The sequence below is a fragment of the Cottoperca gobio genome, chromosome 19 (assembly GCF_900634415.1).
Source record: "Cottoperca gobio chromosome 19, fCotGob3.1, whole genome shotgun sequence".
Lineage (NCBI taxonomy): Eukaryota > Metazoa > Chordata > Actinopteri > Perciformes > Bovichtidae > Cottoperca > Cottoperca gobio.
The window spans coordinates 10,024,616-10,042,274 of NC_041373.1; the positions used below are offsets into that span (position 1 = coordinate 10,024,616).

At 42.4% G+C, this 17,659-nt stretch overlaps 1 protein-coding gene across 20 annotated transcripts in view; it reads right to left on the reverse strand.

Annotated features, from left to right (window-relative positions):
- nrxn1a (neurexin 1a) overlaps nt 1–17,659 on the reverse strand; it is a 55,202-nt gene that overhangs the window by 11,378 nt on the left and 26,165 nt on the right. For 12 of the 20 annotated variants that reach the window (XM_029457182.1, XM_029457191.1, XM_029457189.1 and 9 more), the window contains 13 exons: nt 17,212–17,436; nt 16,368–16,515; nt 15,365–15,495; nt 14,022–14,274; nt 10,645–10,848; nt 9,544–9,570; nt 6,448–6,570; nt 5,184–5,565; nt 4,703–4,893; nt 3,910–4,083; nt 1,942–2,061; nt 962–1,143; nt 150–321 (listed from right to left, as the gene is read on the reverse strand). In XM_029457182.1, coding sequence (XP_029313042.1) covers nt 150–321; nt 962–1,143; nt 1,942–2,061; nt 3,910–4,083; nt 4,703–4,893; nt 5,184–5,565; nt 6,448–6,570; nt 9,544–9,570; nt 10,645–10,848; nt 14,022–14,274; nt 15,365–15,495; nt 16,368–16,515; nt 17,212–17,436 — 2,332 coding nt within the window. The remainder of the gene's footprint in view (nt 1–149; nt 322–961; nt 1,144–1,941; nt 2,062–3,909; nt 4,084–4,702; nt 4,894–5,183; nt 5,566–6,447; nt 6,571–9,543; nt 9,571–10,644; nt 10,849–14,021; nt 14,275–15,364; nt 15,496–16,367; nt 16,516–17,211; nt 17,437–17,659) is intronic. The other 8 variants (XM_029457198.1, XM_029457203.1, XM_029457197.1 and 5 more) reach the window with 1 other exon arrangement.

Below are 17,659 nucleotides of genomic sequence, written 5' to 3' on the forward strand. Positions count from 1 at the left end.
ACCTCAGTGTTTGGATATAAACATTGAGGAACGCTGATGTAACCAATCAGGAAGTTGGTTGATTTGGTCTAAGGTGTAGTTAGCTCTGTCCCAGGACAGGCAGTGCTGTGGTCGGAGAGTTGGGCTTATGTGGACGGGGCAGGGCCTACCTGAGGGATAGCGCTCTATGACTGGAAGATCGTCCAATTGGAGGGTTGCATTGCCTCCGCTGCGGGTGAACCGAATTATGTGGTACTTTCCATCGTTGACAAACTTGGAGCTCTCCTCGATGTTGATGTCATCAGTGCCAACATTAAACACTACTCTAATGTTGCCTTTGTCCTGAGGAGGAGGAGAGACAGGAACATGCTTCATGAGGAATGTAAAAGGGCAAGGATATCATTTATTTGTTTGTTTTTCATGTCCTAGTTTATTGCGCCTAATAATGACTAACAATTTGTGCTCCCATGTGACTGTGCCTGTGTTCATGTATCAAATGGGAACTCCACTCATTTTCAACATCAAAGTCTGTTTACAGGTGTTGGGAATACTACTGCACATGTGAAACAACTTGTATAAAGCTTTTTGATGCTGATAAAATGCCTCAAGTGACACTTGTCTGAGGCTGAGTTGCATTGTTGGTAATGTAGGAACCAGATGTTGACAAGGAAGAAGGATGCGTGAAATAAAAAAGATGATATTCCCCCCTGATTTTGAAAGTGTCGTTTTCTGTCATCGTGAGTCCTATACTATTAAGCGTGTGAAATGCTAACTCTACTCTTTTGACTTCTTTATGCGGCCATTTTGTCCAGATCTCTTATGTAAAATAGATGATGGTTCTGAATGAAGCATGTCGGGTCAGTATATGCAGTGAATAAATTATATTTCTCAAGGAAGAGCAATATGTAGAATAACTTCAATTATTCTTAAGTAAACCTAATTTTCTTTGGCCTATTATTTGAATGTGCAGGTGTGTACTTACTATCTGCAGCTGAAGGTAGTCTCCCAGACCAGACGCGCTGTCCACCCGAAGCAGAATGGCGTGTTTCTGTTGTGTGCTAAACCCGAGGGCAAGCCGGTCTGCCCTGGTGCTGGGACGTTCATTAGGAGGCCATGTGTACACCACCACTCCTCCATCACGGCCAAATATATAAGTGGTCCCAGCTGGCCCACAAAGATATTTTTATTTAGATGCAAGCATGTCTATATGCCATGAAGATATATATCATCAGAGGTTCCCTACTGCAGATGGGACCTAGGCCTATTTTTCTGCTAAATGTTTAATCCACAAGGGGCATATTGGAAAAATAATAATACAAATTCTAAAATGTCACAGCTGACTGGCCTTCCACATTTAGATTGTTCCTCCTACACGGCGAAATTGGCTGTATTTGCCAAACTACCTCTCAACATTACTGCGGGAGGCTGACTGCAATAACTGACTCACACAAATAACAGCATACAATTGTACTCTCTGAAGGGTGACTAAATAATCAAGTATGTTACATTGTAAGGCTGATGAGGATAAATTGCTGAAAGAGGGCATTATTATAGAGAATTAGAATAACCGAACTAGACATTTAGCGGGTGCTATCTTTGTGCCTCTTCAGAATCAATAGTTGACAGTGCCCTCACCTGGTGGCTCTGACAAAATGCACACAAAAATGCTTTGATTCAGTGTTTGAAACCAAATCATCCAAGTGCATCAGTTTGAGACCTGCAGTTATACACTAACCATGCACAAAGCATCTACACATGTGATTCAACCTGATGCTCTATGATCTGCATACCCAAACCGACATCTACTGAGTATTCAGGGGTCACACATACTATTGAAATAGATTTTTTACTTGAGTTTAGTTTTTTTTCTTTATACATTTTTTTGAAATAAGTTCATTCTACACTCTTACTGCAGCTGTCTACACCTGGGACTGAGAGAGAAAACAGAAAGCAGAGACTCACCATCATTGCATAGCGGCCCGGCGTACGACGTCATGCTGCAGTCACAAGTGAACCCCTCCCACTGCTGCAAACACACTCCCTGATTTGAGCAAGAGTCTTCTTGACATGTAGTGCTGGGACCTGCAGTGAGAGACAGGTGGTGGGGAAGTTGCAAAAGTTAGGAGACACACTTTTTTGATTTTGTCTGGAGCCCAGTTTTTTCACAACAGTATGCCAGTACTGTATGGTTATTTCTAGACCGCATTTCCTTGAAACACTTTGCTGTTTGAAATGGCCGAGTAGATTGTTGTCGTGCTGCAATGACGTTATGATTAGTAGTATTAGTAGGAAATCATTGTGAGACTAGGATTGTGAATTGTGATGTGAATAGGCTCCCATTGTTTTACGCTAACAGAAGATGCTGGATTATGATTATAAACTGAAATTAAACTGGAATCTGTGTTACGAGGTGAAGAGAGCCAAATGTGGAGAGCATGCAGGAGGTGAGCCTAGATGAATGGGGCAAGGACAGGAGGAGGGGTTAAACATAAGAGGACAGAGTTATGTTTAAAGGCCTTCATCTCAATACTCTTTCTTCAGCAGTCTGTCACCATTCACTCCCTGCCTCGTGTTAAAACCACACAGGAGGAGAAGGACTACATTTAGAAGCACACTAATATTCCACTATTATTCTGAATATCACAATATTGGAATTCGCTAAAGCCTTATTACGAAGGTAGCGTTTTCTGATGAAGATAAGTGGGATATGCTGATATTACCCAGGTTTTAAGAGTCATCTTTTGACATGTATACAGTCTATACATTTGGAATATGCATTTTAAGTAAGATTTTTGCCGCGGTTTGCGACACGCGGCCTCTTGCCTGTTAACGCTCAGCTCTGCGTGTTGTACACAAATCAACTAGAGACGCATGCCCAAAAGAAAAGACCACATTTTTGGTGGGAAGGAAGAACACACCTAATTTCAAACATTATGAAAGACTTGGATACCAACAGGTTTTTGGATTTGCGCAATGTGACCTTGTCAAGAATGTGGCTGAAGGAATGAAAGAGGGAGTGTTCAAATAAATCCGCCACCGGTGGAAGAGTTAAAAAAATCCTATTTGGCTGGCTGCATGTAAACGATAATATCAGTGGGATATTTATTTTTTTATTAGCCATGTAAACAACTTTAGGAATATTGTATTTTTCGGAATAAGAGCAGAAATATTGAATATTTCTTGCACGTAAACGTAGTCATTGTCAAAGCTCTAAACTTAGTTTTTCCTTTGTTGCACTTCTAACACGAGGCATGGAGGAAAGGGTGTGAAATGATTCACAAATGGAGTATTGAAGGTTAGGTTGGGAGTCAGTAGGAGAGGGTTAGACAGCATGCTGCTAGGAAACCCGGGTGGTGGAGCTGTGGTCAACTCAAGTCAAGCAGTGGTGATGTCACTACTGTGATGTAATCACTATGGTGGCTAGGAGAGGACAGGTCACCTCTGACCTTTGACTCTGGATCACTGGGATCCACACAACACTGGACACCACTGGGTAGTTTCAACACACGCATACACACACACACACACCCACGCGCACACTCACACACACATTTTTCCCACCCTTATACACGTGTCTCACATGCTCACACAAAGCGATATACCTTGCAAGTCAGCTTTCATCAATGTAACTTTTGTCAGCCAAACAAAAAAGCAAACAAGCAAATTAAGTTAGATGGTTAGTCAATGCACACAGATGCCTGTGAACTGCTGAAAGAGTGGAACAGAGAGAGAAAAACACAATGTGCAGAGAGCTCGAGGAGGAGATGAAAACAAAAAGAGTCAAATTTACATCTAACAGACCAAAAGCCGGGTTAGTGGGTTATCCTAATAACACAGAGCATGAGTTAAATGAAAACTGAAAGAAAAAGCAGTAGGGAGATGAGACCGGGACAGATCTACTGGTGGGACTTCTGTGTGTTTGCACCTCACCTTCACAGCCTCTTTCTACTTGTCCCATGGTTGCCAGCGCATCAGCCAAAAGGTCAGGGAGCCGGCCATTTAGATCAACTGTCGCTAGGCAACCCTGGAAGCCCTCGCGGGAGTGGACCAGCTTGGGCAGGTCTCGGTACATCTCTTTGGAGACGCCCCCGATGTACAGGTCGCCTGTGGAGGAGCAACTCAATGAGTGGCAACAAAATGAACCAATCACAATGTCAGACTGTATCAGTGTCAGGACTGTAATGCTTTTTATTGATATAAGCGTTATTTTTGCAATTATTTATTACATTTTTTGTTCATATAACAAAATAAACCCAAATATGTTCAATTGATAACAGAAAAAAGCGGCAAATGTTCTCATTTTTAAAGCAGGAATTTTGGGATGTATGAATAGTGAATATTGGGCTTTTAAAATGTATCAATTATGTTAATTATTGACAAAATCCACCTTTAAAGTTCACCGGCCAAGAAATACTCCAGCACATAACCCCCCATATATCAGCAAATCTTTAGTATTTTTACTTTTGTACGTTTGTACGGATTAAAACAATGAGATATAAGATGTTAATTAGTGAGCTTTAGAGGTGCTGGTAGCTTCACATTAATCATACAGACATTAGTAGTATCAATCATCTCATCTAACTCCCGTTAAGAAAACGCTCAAGCCTATTTCCTAAAATGTTGAATTTTTCCCTTTAACCGATTTTTTTTAGCAGTAATTAGTTTATGTTTATGTGCATATAAATTACTGTAATTGAGGTGTCACTTGTGTTTTTGTGCATACCCTTCAAGTCGAGGTTCTTGGCGCCCATTGTGGTCTGCGTGGTGACTTTGGTGTCAATCTTGACCGTGTGGAGATTGTTAGTGTCTCTGGATATGTGCACGTTGTGCCAGTGGTTGTCATTTAGGGGACTGTTAGAGTTGCCCTTGATCAGGTGTGCTCCATTGCCCAGGTCAGAGATGTAGTGTAGGTAGCTAGAAAGGGAGAGGAAAGAGAAAAGAGAAAAGGCACATTAATGGTATTCATGATGAAGAACAACACAGGGGTCATACACTTTAGGGCATCTGTCTCGTATAAACGTAATTACAAGAGAAGAAAAAGAGCTGCTTGAATTGTGCATTTTTCATATTTGAAGCCTCAAGAATTTCCCAGACAAAAGAGAACATGCGGGTATTACCATAACCACATATTTAAACTGCATATCAAATCATTTCCTTTTGCAAGACATTGCATTGACTCGTGCAATGTAAATACCACAGCTTACCCTTTAACCAGCTCTATCACTATGAAGTCATTGCCGTCTCCCCTGTTGTAGAGAACAAGGCCATCGGGGGACGTCGTCTTGAACTGCATGAAGAGATGCATGGAGTAGTAGGCCTGCAACGTGGGCAGCGTGACGAAACTGGAGCGCGAGCGGAAGGTGACGGGGTCAGCCACGATACTCTTATAGCCAATAACAGCGTTGAGCTCGCAGTAGTCGATGTCGCCGTTCTTGCACAGGTCGATGTAGGGCATGCCATTCAGTGTCAGGCCCTGAAGGTGGCCGATGAAATTGGAGGGCACGGCAGGCATAAAGCGCTTCTCCGTCACAATACCGGTCTCCACATTGTGGAACTCCAACTGGGTGTGGTCGCCCGCCATCTGACCTGGTGGCGGGGGTAAACTTCATAGGTGAGGGCTACAGAAAGTTGGGTTTCAAGTGGAACTGTTCCAATACTACAACTACTACTAATCCTAATGTCATGACAGACTAATAGTAACACTAATGCTAGGGGTGCAACGGATCACAAAACTGACGGTTTTAAGTCACCGAGCAGAATTCTTTTCAGATTGGCAAAAAAACAACAAAATAAATGTCATACGAGGCTCCAGACTCAGACTAACTCTTTTAACCACATTGCTGAATTTACAATTCAGTGTAAACCGTCAACATTTTTAGATGTTTTACTTTTATATTATCATCTATAAAAATTAGCATAAAAACACATCATCCATATGATTAGAAAAATAATGGTTGTATTTTTATTTTTATATTTGCTTTGATTTAAAAAAAACATTTGAGAACATCATGATAATGTTATATTTCGCCCAATTTTTGGCGATAGAACTTTACTTCACACGATGAGGGCTGTGTAATTAGTTTGAGGTTCATATGCGCACCACACCATTGGGGGGGGGATCTGTACGGTTAACGGATTAACTGCGGTCCGTTACACCACATACTAATATTAATCTTATAACTAATACTAAAAAAAACTAGTGTACAGTTATAATCACATTCATAATTATTATTTTCACTTACACAGGTAGAGATGTTCTCTAAAAAAATAAATAAAACCCTTATTGTTGGTCTTATAGCATTTAATACAATTAAATAAAGATAACCAACCAACAAATGATCATATAAAACATTTTCATACAGAAAAACAAGCAGATGTCTACACACAGACTTAAGAAAGGGCAAAGTTTTAGAGAGTCATTTTATGATGAAAAGCTAAAAGAGGAAAAGGTAATGCTGCGGTGGTTACCTTCAACTGGCTGCAGATCGTCTACGGTGAGTTTGAGGCCCTTGCCACGCCGGACTACCCTCACCGTGTGCCACTCATTATCATTGAGGCCCGACCCCGCAAAGATGGTCTCTGGGCCTTTACCTACACATAGCCCAGAGCACCATTAACATAATGCACAAAGAGGTGGAGAGAGACATATAGAGAGAGACAGAGGAGATAGAAATCCAGAGACAGAAAAAGAGAAGAAGAAGAAGAAGAAGAAGAAGAAGAAGAAGAAGAAGAAGAAGAAGAAGAAGAAGCCAGGCAGGTTGAATTAAAATTTAAGGACAGAAAGGGAGGGAATGGAGGGGAAATAGCAGAGGAAAGGGAGAACCATACATATTCTGGGGAGACAAAATCCTGCGTGTCAACACACTCTCTCCACAGACAGACAGGTCACTTTGCAGATACGTCAGCGGGACAGATGATGTGACACAGACAGACAGAAAGATTAACATAAATGGATTCCATGAGTGTCTAAGATGGAGACTGAGTCACAACAGGCCCACGCTGAGACAATCCATCTGTGGACACATCACACTGCCATGATGACCACCTACTTCCCACACATGCACCAACAGCAAATTTGCACCCCCATGACTCCTAAACCTCCCCCACACATATAACATACCCTGTGTCTACATGCAGGGTCTTTTCTTTATTTTGTCAGAAGAGCGCAGTACTTCAAAACGCCTCATGGTGGCACTAGACACACAGTAGAACACCCGAGAGCTCTCCAAGGTGCTGATGTGCAGCAGGATGAAAGAAGCTGAGCTGTCCTCTCATGATGTCTCTCTCTCTGCCCATCTACCAGCTCATATCTTCACATAGTCCACTGCACACATTTGACAGACTGACTGTTCCCAAAACCTCGGTGTCCCCTTGCTCCTACTCACTACAAGTACCCCACCAACCTTGAACACAACACCCACCATCCCCCAAATACATACACACACACGAACACACGAACACACAAACACACACACACGGACACACACACGGACACACACACACACACACACACACACACACACACCCCCCATCCTCCTCCAAGCCCTGTTGGTTTGAGTGAGTCTGCTTACAGTGACCTATAGGAGGTAATGATGGGGGAGGTGAGAAGTAAACTGACCCCAACGGATTCTGCTGCAGAAAATGTCAAGCATGCCTACATCACTCATGGAGGCAGGCAGGCACACACACACACACACACACACACTCGCACACACAGAGGTAGAGAAAGAGAGGGAGGCATGCTGACACGCAAACATATTATGAAAAGTCAATCAAAATGGATAAATGTGTTTGTGTTTGCAAAGCTAAAAGAGTGTGTTATGTGTTCAGAGAGGACACAGGGTTCCCCTGAGGAGACTCAGCTGTGCTCTGGGCATGAGCATCTCATCCTGTTACCATGGATCACTGCCTAACACTGAGTGAAGGAGAGAATATGTGCATGTATGTGTGAGTTTATGAGTGAGTGTGTGTGTGTGTGTTTTTGCATATGTAACTAAATACTCGAAGAATGAGCAGACCGTGATGAGAGTGAGGCAGTGATCTGTATCAACCTGGGAACAGGGAGAGGCACAAATACACGCCAATAAACACACAGACATGGTCACACGCACACGCACACACTCACACACTCACACACACACACACACCTATTTTGCTTACAGTGCGTTCAGCAGCGTGGTGAGTTTGGTTTAAAGTAGAGCTACTAGTGATAGCTGTGGCGGTGAGCAGGCAGTCTGCTCTCTGTGCTGTTGAACCAAAAGACGACGAGGCGAGACATAACAAACAGAAAGACAAAAGGGACTGTTGTTCTGCAATTGCAATTCTGAAATTCATATCAAATGAAAGCAAGCTAGTGGAGATTATAAGAGCAGGATAATGAAAACAAAACGACAAAAAGCGTTTCATATTTCATTAGCTCCCAATAACAAATGGCTTTTCTGCTGGATAAGCCTTGAATCTCTCCCATGCCGAGGCTTTTATTTGACTGCTGAGTGGACTGTTTCAATGGCGCCTGGCTGTTAAATAATTTTTTTTCCTGCCCCCCTTGAATATCAGATGTATAATTTATTGTATGCACACGGTGTGCCAGAAAAGTGGCTGCCTACTTAAATGTTCATTGAGACAACCGGTCTAAAATTGGCCGACAGACAGCAACAGCGCTGTGTGGCTAATAGGGTTTCTATGGCAACTGCAGTCGTCCATTTCACCACCTCTTTGCCGTCACAGAGCATTTCTCTTTCTCTCGCTCTCTCGCTCTCTCTCTCTGTGGTCGTGACAGACAGAGAAACTCCACGTGAGGGAATTAAACTTCATCAGGGATTCAGCTCCATTCACAGCAGCATGAACAGGAACATACACACACACACACACACACACAAAGGCAATGTTGAGAATACAGAATGCAAAGGCACGCAAGCACACACTAAACAATTTAAATGAAACACTTTCCAAAAATCCCTCATGTACAGTTTAGAAAGAAACAACAAGCAAACAAAGAAAGCAACCAGACAGACGTTGGGATGAAGGTACGACGGAGAGAAACAGAGCGATAACAAAGTCTTTTGTCTCCAGCATGAAGGAGAAGTAATTACCCTGCAGCTCTAAGTTGCATTCATCCACCAGCTATGCTTCCCAACACACCTAATTTTACCTGAACACCTCATACTGAGATTTTGTCCTTCTTCTTCTGTCTTTTTTCTCTCCCCCTCCCTTCAACCCCCACCGTCCTCTCTTCCGTCTATCCTTCTTTGCTAAAATGGCCGACCTGGAAAACCCTGGCCCTCAGCAAAAATCGCACCACTCCTGTGGTGTAGCTGAACAGGCACAGACACAAACACGCATATGTGCACCTTCCCTGTCCAACACACACTCATACACACATATATGCACACAGACACATGGCACAAAGATATGTTGGATAAGGGATTACGATCAGATGGACTGACAAGACAGAGCGAGTGAAAAATAGTCAGACAGACACATTAACAAATACACACACACCACCACGCATACTGAGGAGTAGGAGGAAGGGGGAGGGGTTAGGTGAGATGGTGGATCACTTACTGGCTGTACAGTTTATCCTGATACAGTCTGGAGGGAGAGCAGAGCAGAGGGTTAATGCTGCACACATACACAAACTCTCCACGCCCTGGGGACGCACACATCGACACACCCTGCACGCATTATTTAAAAACACGCACACACTGCTGAGAAAACACACACTCTCCTTTGTCACAGGACCTCAAGCTGGATCGTGTATTTTCTTACAACAGTGTGTTGCAAAATGCAATTTCTGAGACTTCTGAATCTGGATCAGGATTAGTGGATCTTTACATCGGACAGTTACAAGGAGAGCAGTGTGTCCCAGCATGAGCAGCGTGCTCATTGGCTGCTCTGGCCTGAGCGACAGTTTCAGTCACCAATCAAAAGTGCCAGGAGACTGAGATGGGTCATGTGTGTCAGTTTGTCTGATGACATCGAACACTTCCCATAACCTTTGTCACCCATCCAGAACACAAATCTCCGTAAATGCTCGGAAGATTTAGCCCCACTATTATACTTCTTTTCAAACATTTTTTTACCCATGATGTCTTGGTGTGTCGTGTGGCGTCAACCACAGAAAAGACGCGGCTGCAGACAACCAGAGACCAACACATGCACCCCTCTGTTAGTCTATGTGTGTGTTAGCATGTGAGTGTGCTTGAATTCATGTGAAAAAGTGTGACTGGAAATGTGTTTAACAATTGCAATTATGTGTAAAGTGTACTATATGTGTGTGTTTGTACAGTTTGTGAGTCTTTGTATTGATTGTTGAAGGTGTTAGGGATGCACAGGTCCACTGGGAGTGAGCAGAGAATGCAGCTTGAGGCTTGACCCTCTGTTCAACGGAAAAACAATTCTGCTAACCTTTAATTGTGTATTGTGTTATTGTGTGTATTCAAAGATAAGCTGTATATGCACTATTAAGTCTATCAGCATATTTATCTGCAAGAATAATCATGAAGAGTACTACTTAACTTCCAGAGACAATATATTATTTATCAACATTTAATGACATTCCTATGCAAGGAAAGGCCAAGAGGCCGGTATGAGCTGCATTCCCCTGTGAGGTATTCAAAACATTGTTGGAGAATCTACATGTATGTGTGTGTCATGTGTGTGTACCTAGGTTGACAGTGAGTCGGACACGGCCCCCATCCAGCTCCAGACGAAGGGTGTCTGCGGAGTTACGGGATGTGGTTGCCATGAGAACGCCATAGGCCCGCTGGGAGCGAAAGCGTAGCGATACGTCCTCCGCCTCGGTGTGCATCGCCACAGGCAACTGCACCTTCATAAACTTACTGCCGTCGTACGACAGGATAGTCGCATCTGTACAACACGCACAGAGGGGGGACGGACAGGGAACGAATGAGAGAGGAATAAGGCGGAGGACAGAGATGATGGTGGAGGAGAGTGAGGTGGGTGGACACATAAAAAGAAGAAAGAAAAAAGATTGACAAGGAGAAAACACACGAGGTGGGAGGACACAAAGGCAATTTGACGTTGAGTGAATCAGATTTAAACATGACGAAGTATGTTGCAGCGTGCCTACACTCCCTTGTTCCCCCGCCGGCCACGTCATGTTGAAACTCAAAACCTGCTTGTACAGAATTACTCCATCACTTTCCACCCTTAATTCATCATCTCTCCCTCACAAGAAAGGGATGTAAAAAGAGCCGTAGCTGGTTGTCCGGCCCCTTATTATCCGGTTGAATCAGAATGCATGGCAGTGAGTGTGTTAGCCACCGTCGCTGACATCCCAGACCCTGGAGTCATAATGTAACAAGCTCAGGTGATCCTGCTTTAATGTCTTTTGCATACTCATTTACATATTCATAATCTTCTCTCCCTGCTACCTGCTGGGGCCAATCCCCAACCACTAAACTGTTTACCTCTGAGAACCCTGTTTTTTATTGGCCAATTACATACACAGCTAAACACACTCTCCATGTCTCTGCGTCTATATCTCTCTTCCTTCTTCTCTTCTTCTTATATCCCTCTATTCCATTCCTCCTTCGCTTTCGCTCCCTTTCGCTCTCCCTGTTTCCGTGGGAGACGGTTGGAGCCAAGGCAAAAACAAGAGAACAGGAAGAGAGGGAGGCCTCATGAATACTGATGAGCTGAGAAGGAGGGAAAGAGAGAGATAGTGTGCGTGTGTGTGTGTGTATGTCAGAATAAGTGAGTGAATTTAAGTGTGAACAGAGGAGGGTTTAGTAAAGTGAGAGCAGGGGGAGAGAAAATAGGGACAGAGCAAGACAGAGGGGGGGGGGGGGGGGGGGGGGTGTGTGTGGAGGGGGGAGCTCTTGGCTAAAATGCAAATGAACCCTCATTAACTTGAGGAAAAAAGGAGGTGGTTGGCCTGTTATATCACAGATAACATAACTAACAGCCACACATAAACCCGCCCAAGCAAACTCCAACACACACACACGTGAACACATTTCTGATAAGGGAGACAGCCGACTAAATTTTCCTCACCACAGCACCTGAATCACTACCAGACAACTAGAGCAGGGAGGGTCGGTGAGAAGGAAGTATGGAAGCCCATTTATGCCCCAAAAAAAAGACAAAAGTGCAACGCACACAGGTCGTGTCGCATACCGTCACATCATTTGACACCTGTAGCATGACCAGATATGCCTAGAAAACAGAATAAGAAAGATAGATAGATATATTCTATAGTTTTGTTGTTCCCATGAAAAGATGGAAACCAACTATACTTTGCTACTTTGGGTTGAGATAAAATGTGTGTAATTCATATCATTTCATCTCGTGTTTTCTTTTCCTGGGAGGAGAAGGCTTCCATGGCATAAAGCAGTACAGCAAAAGAAAACTTTTTTTCCACCAGTGTGAACAGCAAGTGACGGAGGAGGAGAAGAGCTGAAATATATGTTTGTGTGACTGCTCTTTACAAAAATATAAATTCATCTTGGAGCCAGAGCGTGGCGACCATCTTTGTTCATTAAAGAAGAGAGAGGTGGAACAAAGGAGAGAGGGAGAGAATGAGGGAGGGAGAAAAACTGAGAGAGAAACCGCAGGTAGAAGGCGTAAACATGGCCAATCACTCTCTCCATCTGCTTCTCCATCTGTGCTTCCTTTAATCCACTGAACCACCAGTTAGTGACCCCTCAATGCACACAGAGAGAGATGAAAAAAGCTCTAGAGGAAAGGAAGACAGAACTAAGAGAAGGAGAGAGAGAGAGTGCATTGCTATGATAAACATACACTGCGGATGTTTGTCCTCCGAAATAAAACATTTTCATATCAACACCTTTCAGAAAGTGTTTGTGTGTACGTGTGCGCCTATATCTCCTGTTAGATGATAGTACAACCATCACTTGAGACGCGTCAACAGTTGCAGCACAAACAACATTTTCTTCTCTTCTCCTTGTCTGACTCCATCTCGCTTTTTTCAACAGGCCTCTATCAGTCCCTCTGCCAATCTCTCCTACTTTCCATTTCTCTCTCTCGGCCTGAATTCATACCTTTTCTCATAACTCTCTCTCTGTCAGATTTTCTACTCCCATCTCCCATTCCTTCTCATCTCCTCACCTGCTGTCATATGGCGGTTCTGGACCGGTGGTTCCACCCTCCTCTGTCACAGCTCCTGCTCCCTGCTTTCTGCACATTTCCTCTCCCATCGATTCCCAGTCTCCACATCCACAGCAGTCCAATAGTCCTGTCTGCCCCCTCTGCATCCTCCCACCTCTTCTCTTTTACCCCCTTTTGATCTCCTCCTTTCCCTGCCTTCATCTTACTACTCTCACTTTTTTTTTTATACACAGATTTGTGTTTTAAGATACAGCCAATGGCAGAAAAGGTTATTATTTTTTATTGCTGTACAAACAGGCTCATTTTCTCCTTGTTCTTTTTTCCTACATCCACCTACTTTCTACCTGCCATCCTCTTTTCATTTCCACCTTTCTATTCTCCATCACCAGGGACAATGTGGAGGGTAAACTTATGTGAACTCAATCTGCAAGCTTTTTTATTTGCATAGTTTAGCCACATTTTTATCTGCCATAAATCTTTATGAGGGTGCCTTTTTAGCGCACATCAGAGTAAGTACTATCAAAGAGATGTAATTTGTTAGGATGGACCTTTTCAAGGCAAAAAAAGCATAACTTAGATGTAAAATGATTTAAAGTTTTATCACCCAATATAACTGATGATCATAATATATTTTCACTGATTGATGAGAGTTATTTCTGACATTAAAACTTTAAAACAGGCTTTCCACACTATACCATCTGTCTTCTGTCGCTCATCTCTTTGGCATTACTCAATGTTCTCAAGCCAAAAAGCAAATGACAAAGCTGTCAGTATGACTGTATTTTGCATCATGACATATTATGAATTTTTCACTAAATGTTACTGTTTGGTGACTGTAATTAGCCAGCTTACTCATCTCTATTGTGAAAATGTGAGTTTAGCATTTATGCCAAATTGCTATACAGGCAGCCAAAGTGTTATTCTCGTCCCCTTCACCACGTCATTCTCACCTCTCTCACAGGAGCGTCCCAGGTATCCCGTCCCAGAACAGTCGCAGACGTAGCGATTCCAGCCCTCCCTGCAGACGCCGTTGTGCTGGCAGGGGTTCGACAGGCACTGTTTGGACGGCTCTCTCGAGCACGAGGGCTTTACCCCTACTGCCCTCTGGGCCTCGGCCAGCCGCCGGATGTCTTTGCTCTGCCCGTCCACAAACAGATCTCTGATGCATCCCACATAACCGTAGTTCAACAGAGCCGTCCACACCTGAGGAGGAAGTCACCAGTGTTGAGTAGCTTCACAAGATGGAATTTGACTACATTTTGCAGTGTTTGGTGACTTGGTAACTGATGTCAACATTAAATCGTTTTATAAATAGCTTGTTCAAAGCAACGTTTGAAGGTAGAACTGCCAGCAATTTTTAGCTTTGAAAGTTTAGACACTCTTGGTCACATTTTCACCCTGATATAAATTGTTAAGATTACTTAGTTTTCCAGACTGCAGTACAGAATGACTCTAGATTCCCTTTTAACGCTTTTGTTTACATATCATGGACCTCAAACAGTGAAATGCAGAGGAAGAAAACTAGCATTATAAAATGATGTAGATGTTGAATTTCAAATTTCAAATTTATCAATTATATTTTATATCTATTTTTCTATTTTAGTGTAACTACTGTTAGTAGCTCACAAAATATATTGCTCTCGAATTGGGATGCAACTAACGATTTTTTCAATTGTCGAATATTTTCTTCACTAATCAATTAATCGTTCTATTAAATGATTAAACTATCTATTAAAAATGACCATCACAATAATAATAAGAGAAACAATTACTAATTGGCTCGTTAAAGAAACAAAAGAACCAATCAAATAACAAAAATAAAAAAAACAGCAAAGACAAATTGGACAATCTAAATAACAACAGAGCACAATATGATTGAAAAAATGTAATCTAATCCGATTTGAAAAGATCTAATATGATGGTTACATTGATAAAAACTAATTTAATAAGCAGGGTTTGAGTTACTCACTACTGACAGAACATCAAGCTGCAACCAACTCATTTCATTACTGATTAATCTGGCGATTATTTCCTCAATAAATCCATTAATTGTTTGGTCTATGAAAAACATTGAAGATGGTAAAAATGTCACAATTTCATGGAGCTCGAGGTGACGTCCACCCACAATGCAAAACCCCAAAATACTCAATTTACTATATTGTAAGACAAGAAAAAGCTTGAAAGTTCAGAAGCTTGAAAAATGACTCAAACGATGAATTGAGTATCAAAACAACTGGAAATGATATGTTTTAGTATGTCATACGGCAGACACACAATGTCAGCACACACACACCTCTGTAGGGAAGATGAGTCCAGCCCGGTCTTCAGGTAGTCCTCCGAGGTACAAAGTCTCATCCAGATCCAGGATCTCACTGTCTCCCGGAGCCGTGTACGCTGTCCTCACACTGTTCACCGAGATGGTTCCTGGATTCACAGCGAGGCATCAAAACAACTTCAGCAATCGTTATGATCTTCAATGTGAACATCCACATCATAATCATCACCACCACCATTATGACTACCATCATCATCATCTTTATCATCATCATCCTTCCCCCTGTCTTTGTACTCCTTCTTACTTTCTATAGTCAGAAGCAATGGAAATACAAAACTACACAGGCCGCAGTCATCGGTCAGCTCCTTTTAGACCATGCTGTTTTAAAAGTGCTTTGTCAAACATTTTGTCACTACAAAATCTTTATTAATACATACATTTTTAGACAAACAAGATCCCAATTGAGAACATTGGCAGCCTTTACTCTGAGTTTCTAGATTGTAGTTAATACTGAATGAAAACTATAATTATATTGGTGTTAGGATGAAAAACCTTTAAATCCCTGTACTGGTACCCCTGGTACTGTATCTATGGATTCAGTCATTTGGCTCGTGCGTTCAAAGGGCCGGGATACTGTGTGAGTATTTATGCATCTACCCACATGAAGCATGGGTTTCATGGCAAATGTAGTCATAACTTTAGAGAACTTTAACAGCACTTCTAGTAGTAGGAGAAAAAAAGAGGCAACCAATTGCTTTAATTATAGTCTCAGTATTATGGTAATTACACCAACACATTTCAACACATTTGACAGTGGTACTGTATATTGATTGTTGCCTACACAGCACCTTTTACAACCCAATTTGAATTAAATACAGACAGCAGCTAAATGGCCTTGCTAGGCTGGCGCTTACTATAAAATGCTGAAGTACGCTCTCGCCAACTCATTTTCCTCCACCCCCTCCATATCACCCTCTGTGGTCAGGGTTAGAATCATGGTTTGAGAGAGCTGTGAGTGTACCTGAGCGTCCGTCTCTCTGGAAGTCCACATGATACCATTCTCCGTCGTTGACCTTTCTGTCCATAGCCTTGGTCTTGGTGGTTCCTGAGCCCATGGCCAGCAGCAAGTACAGGTGCCCGTCCAGCATCTCAATGGCAAAAAAATCCACCTAAAAGTCAAAGAGACATGATTAGTATTCTGTAAAAAGCAGGGATGTTGATGGCTAGCAATAAAAATGCAGATTATAGCTGCAAGTTACAAAAAAGTGAGTGGGCTCCGGTTTAACCATTTACAATCAGGTTCCTTGAGCAATGTCATTCATCTTTTGTGGAGACTAGTAAACTTTTTGAAAACTACATTAGACTTGTAGGGAATGGGAATTTTTAGATAGTTTAGAGTCATAACAGGGACAAACAGGAATTCAGTGGTTTATAGTCATCTTGGATTTGAATAGCCAAATAAAATTGCTATTAAACTTTGTACACATTTTCATGATTCCATGTATACAAATAACTTTTATGATCCCTTAACTTTACACCACCAAATTCAGATTTTTTATTTGTCAATACATTGTTTATATTACCTGCAAAACGAGTGACATTTCCATTTGTGTTTAATGCTAATGACTCAATGTTAGCGTACTTACACCCTAAACTAAGAAGTTGAACATGTTAAACAATATACCTGCATGCGTGGATATTCTTTTTTGTTCACTCCTCTCCTTTCCTCTGCTCTGACTGTAGGTGTGTGCGCACGTGTGTTTGTGTCGGGAGCCATAGGTTCCCGACCTCTGCTGTAGACTGTACGCTTCTTTTAGTTTTAAGTTTCCCTGTGGTATTTCAAAAAATGTATATAATATTTTTACCTTGAGTGTAGGAGGCGTGCGTGGGTCCTTGCGTTGCTGCTGTTGGGGTTTGCCATGACTGAAAAGCATCAACCCATTTGGCTCTGTTGTCCTGAAGTCGAACGAGATCGATCCCGCCTTCTTCGCCGACCACTTGCTCAGTGCCACGAAAGACTCTGGGGTGTCAAAGGTCACGGGGTCCAGCGTGGCCACACTCTCGCACTTAAAGGACACCACCCCACTCACCTGGGGCAGGAAGAAGAAGAAGAAGAAGAAGAAGAAATGTTTATGGGTTCAAGCTTTTAAAAAATGGGTTGTTAAACTGATGTCCCGTGAACATCAAGACCAAAGTGGTTCCTTTATAGTCTGGGAAGTTGCTTCAAGCTAACTAAAAGCTGACTAAAAGACAACCTCTCAAAAATATAAATCCCATTTACTTAAAATTATTAGAGTATAAGTCTCACAAGGC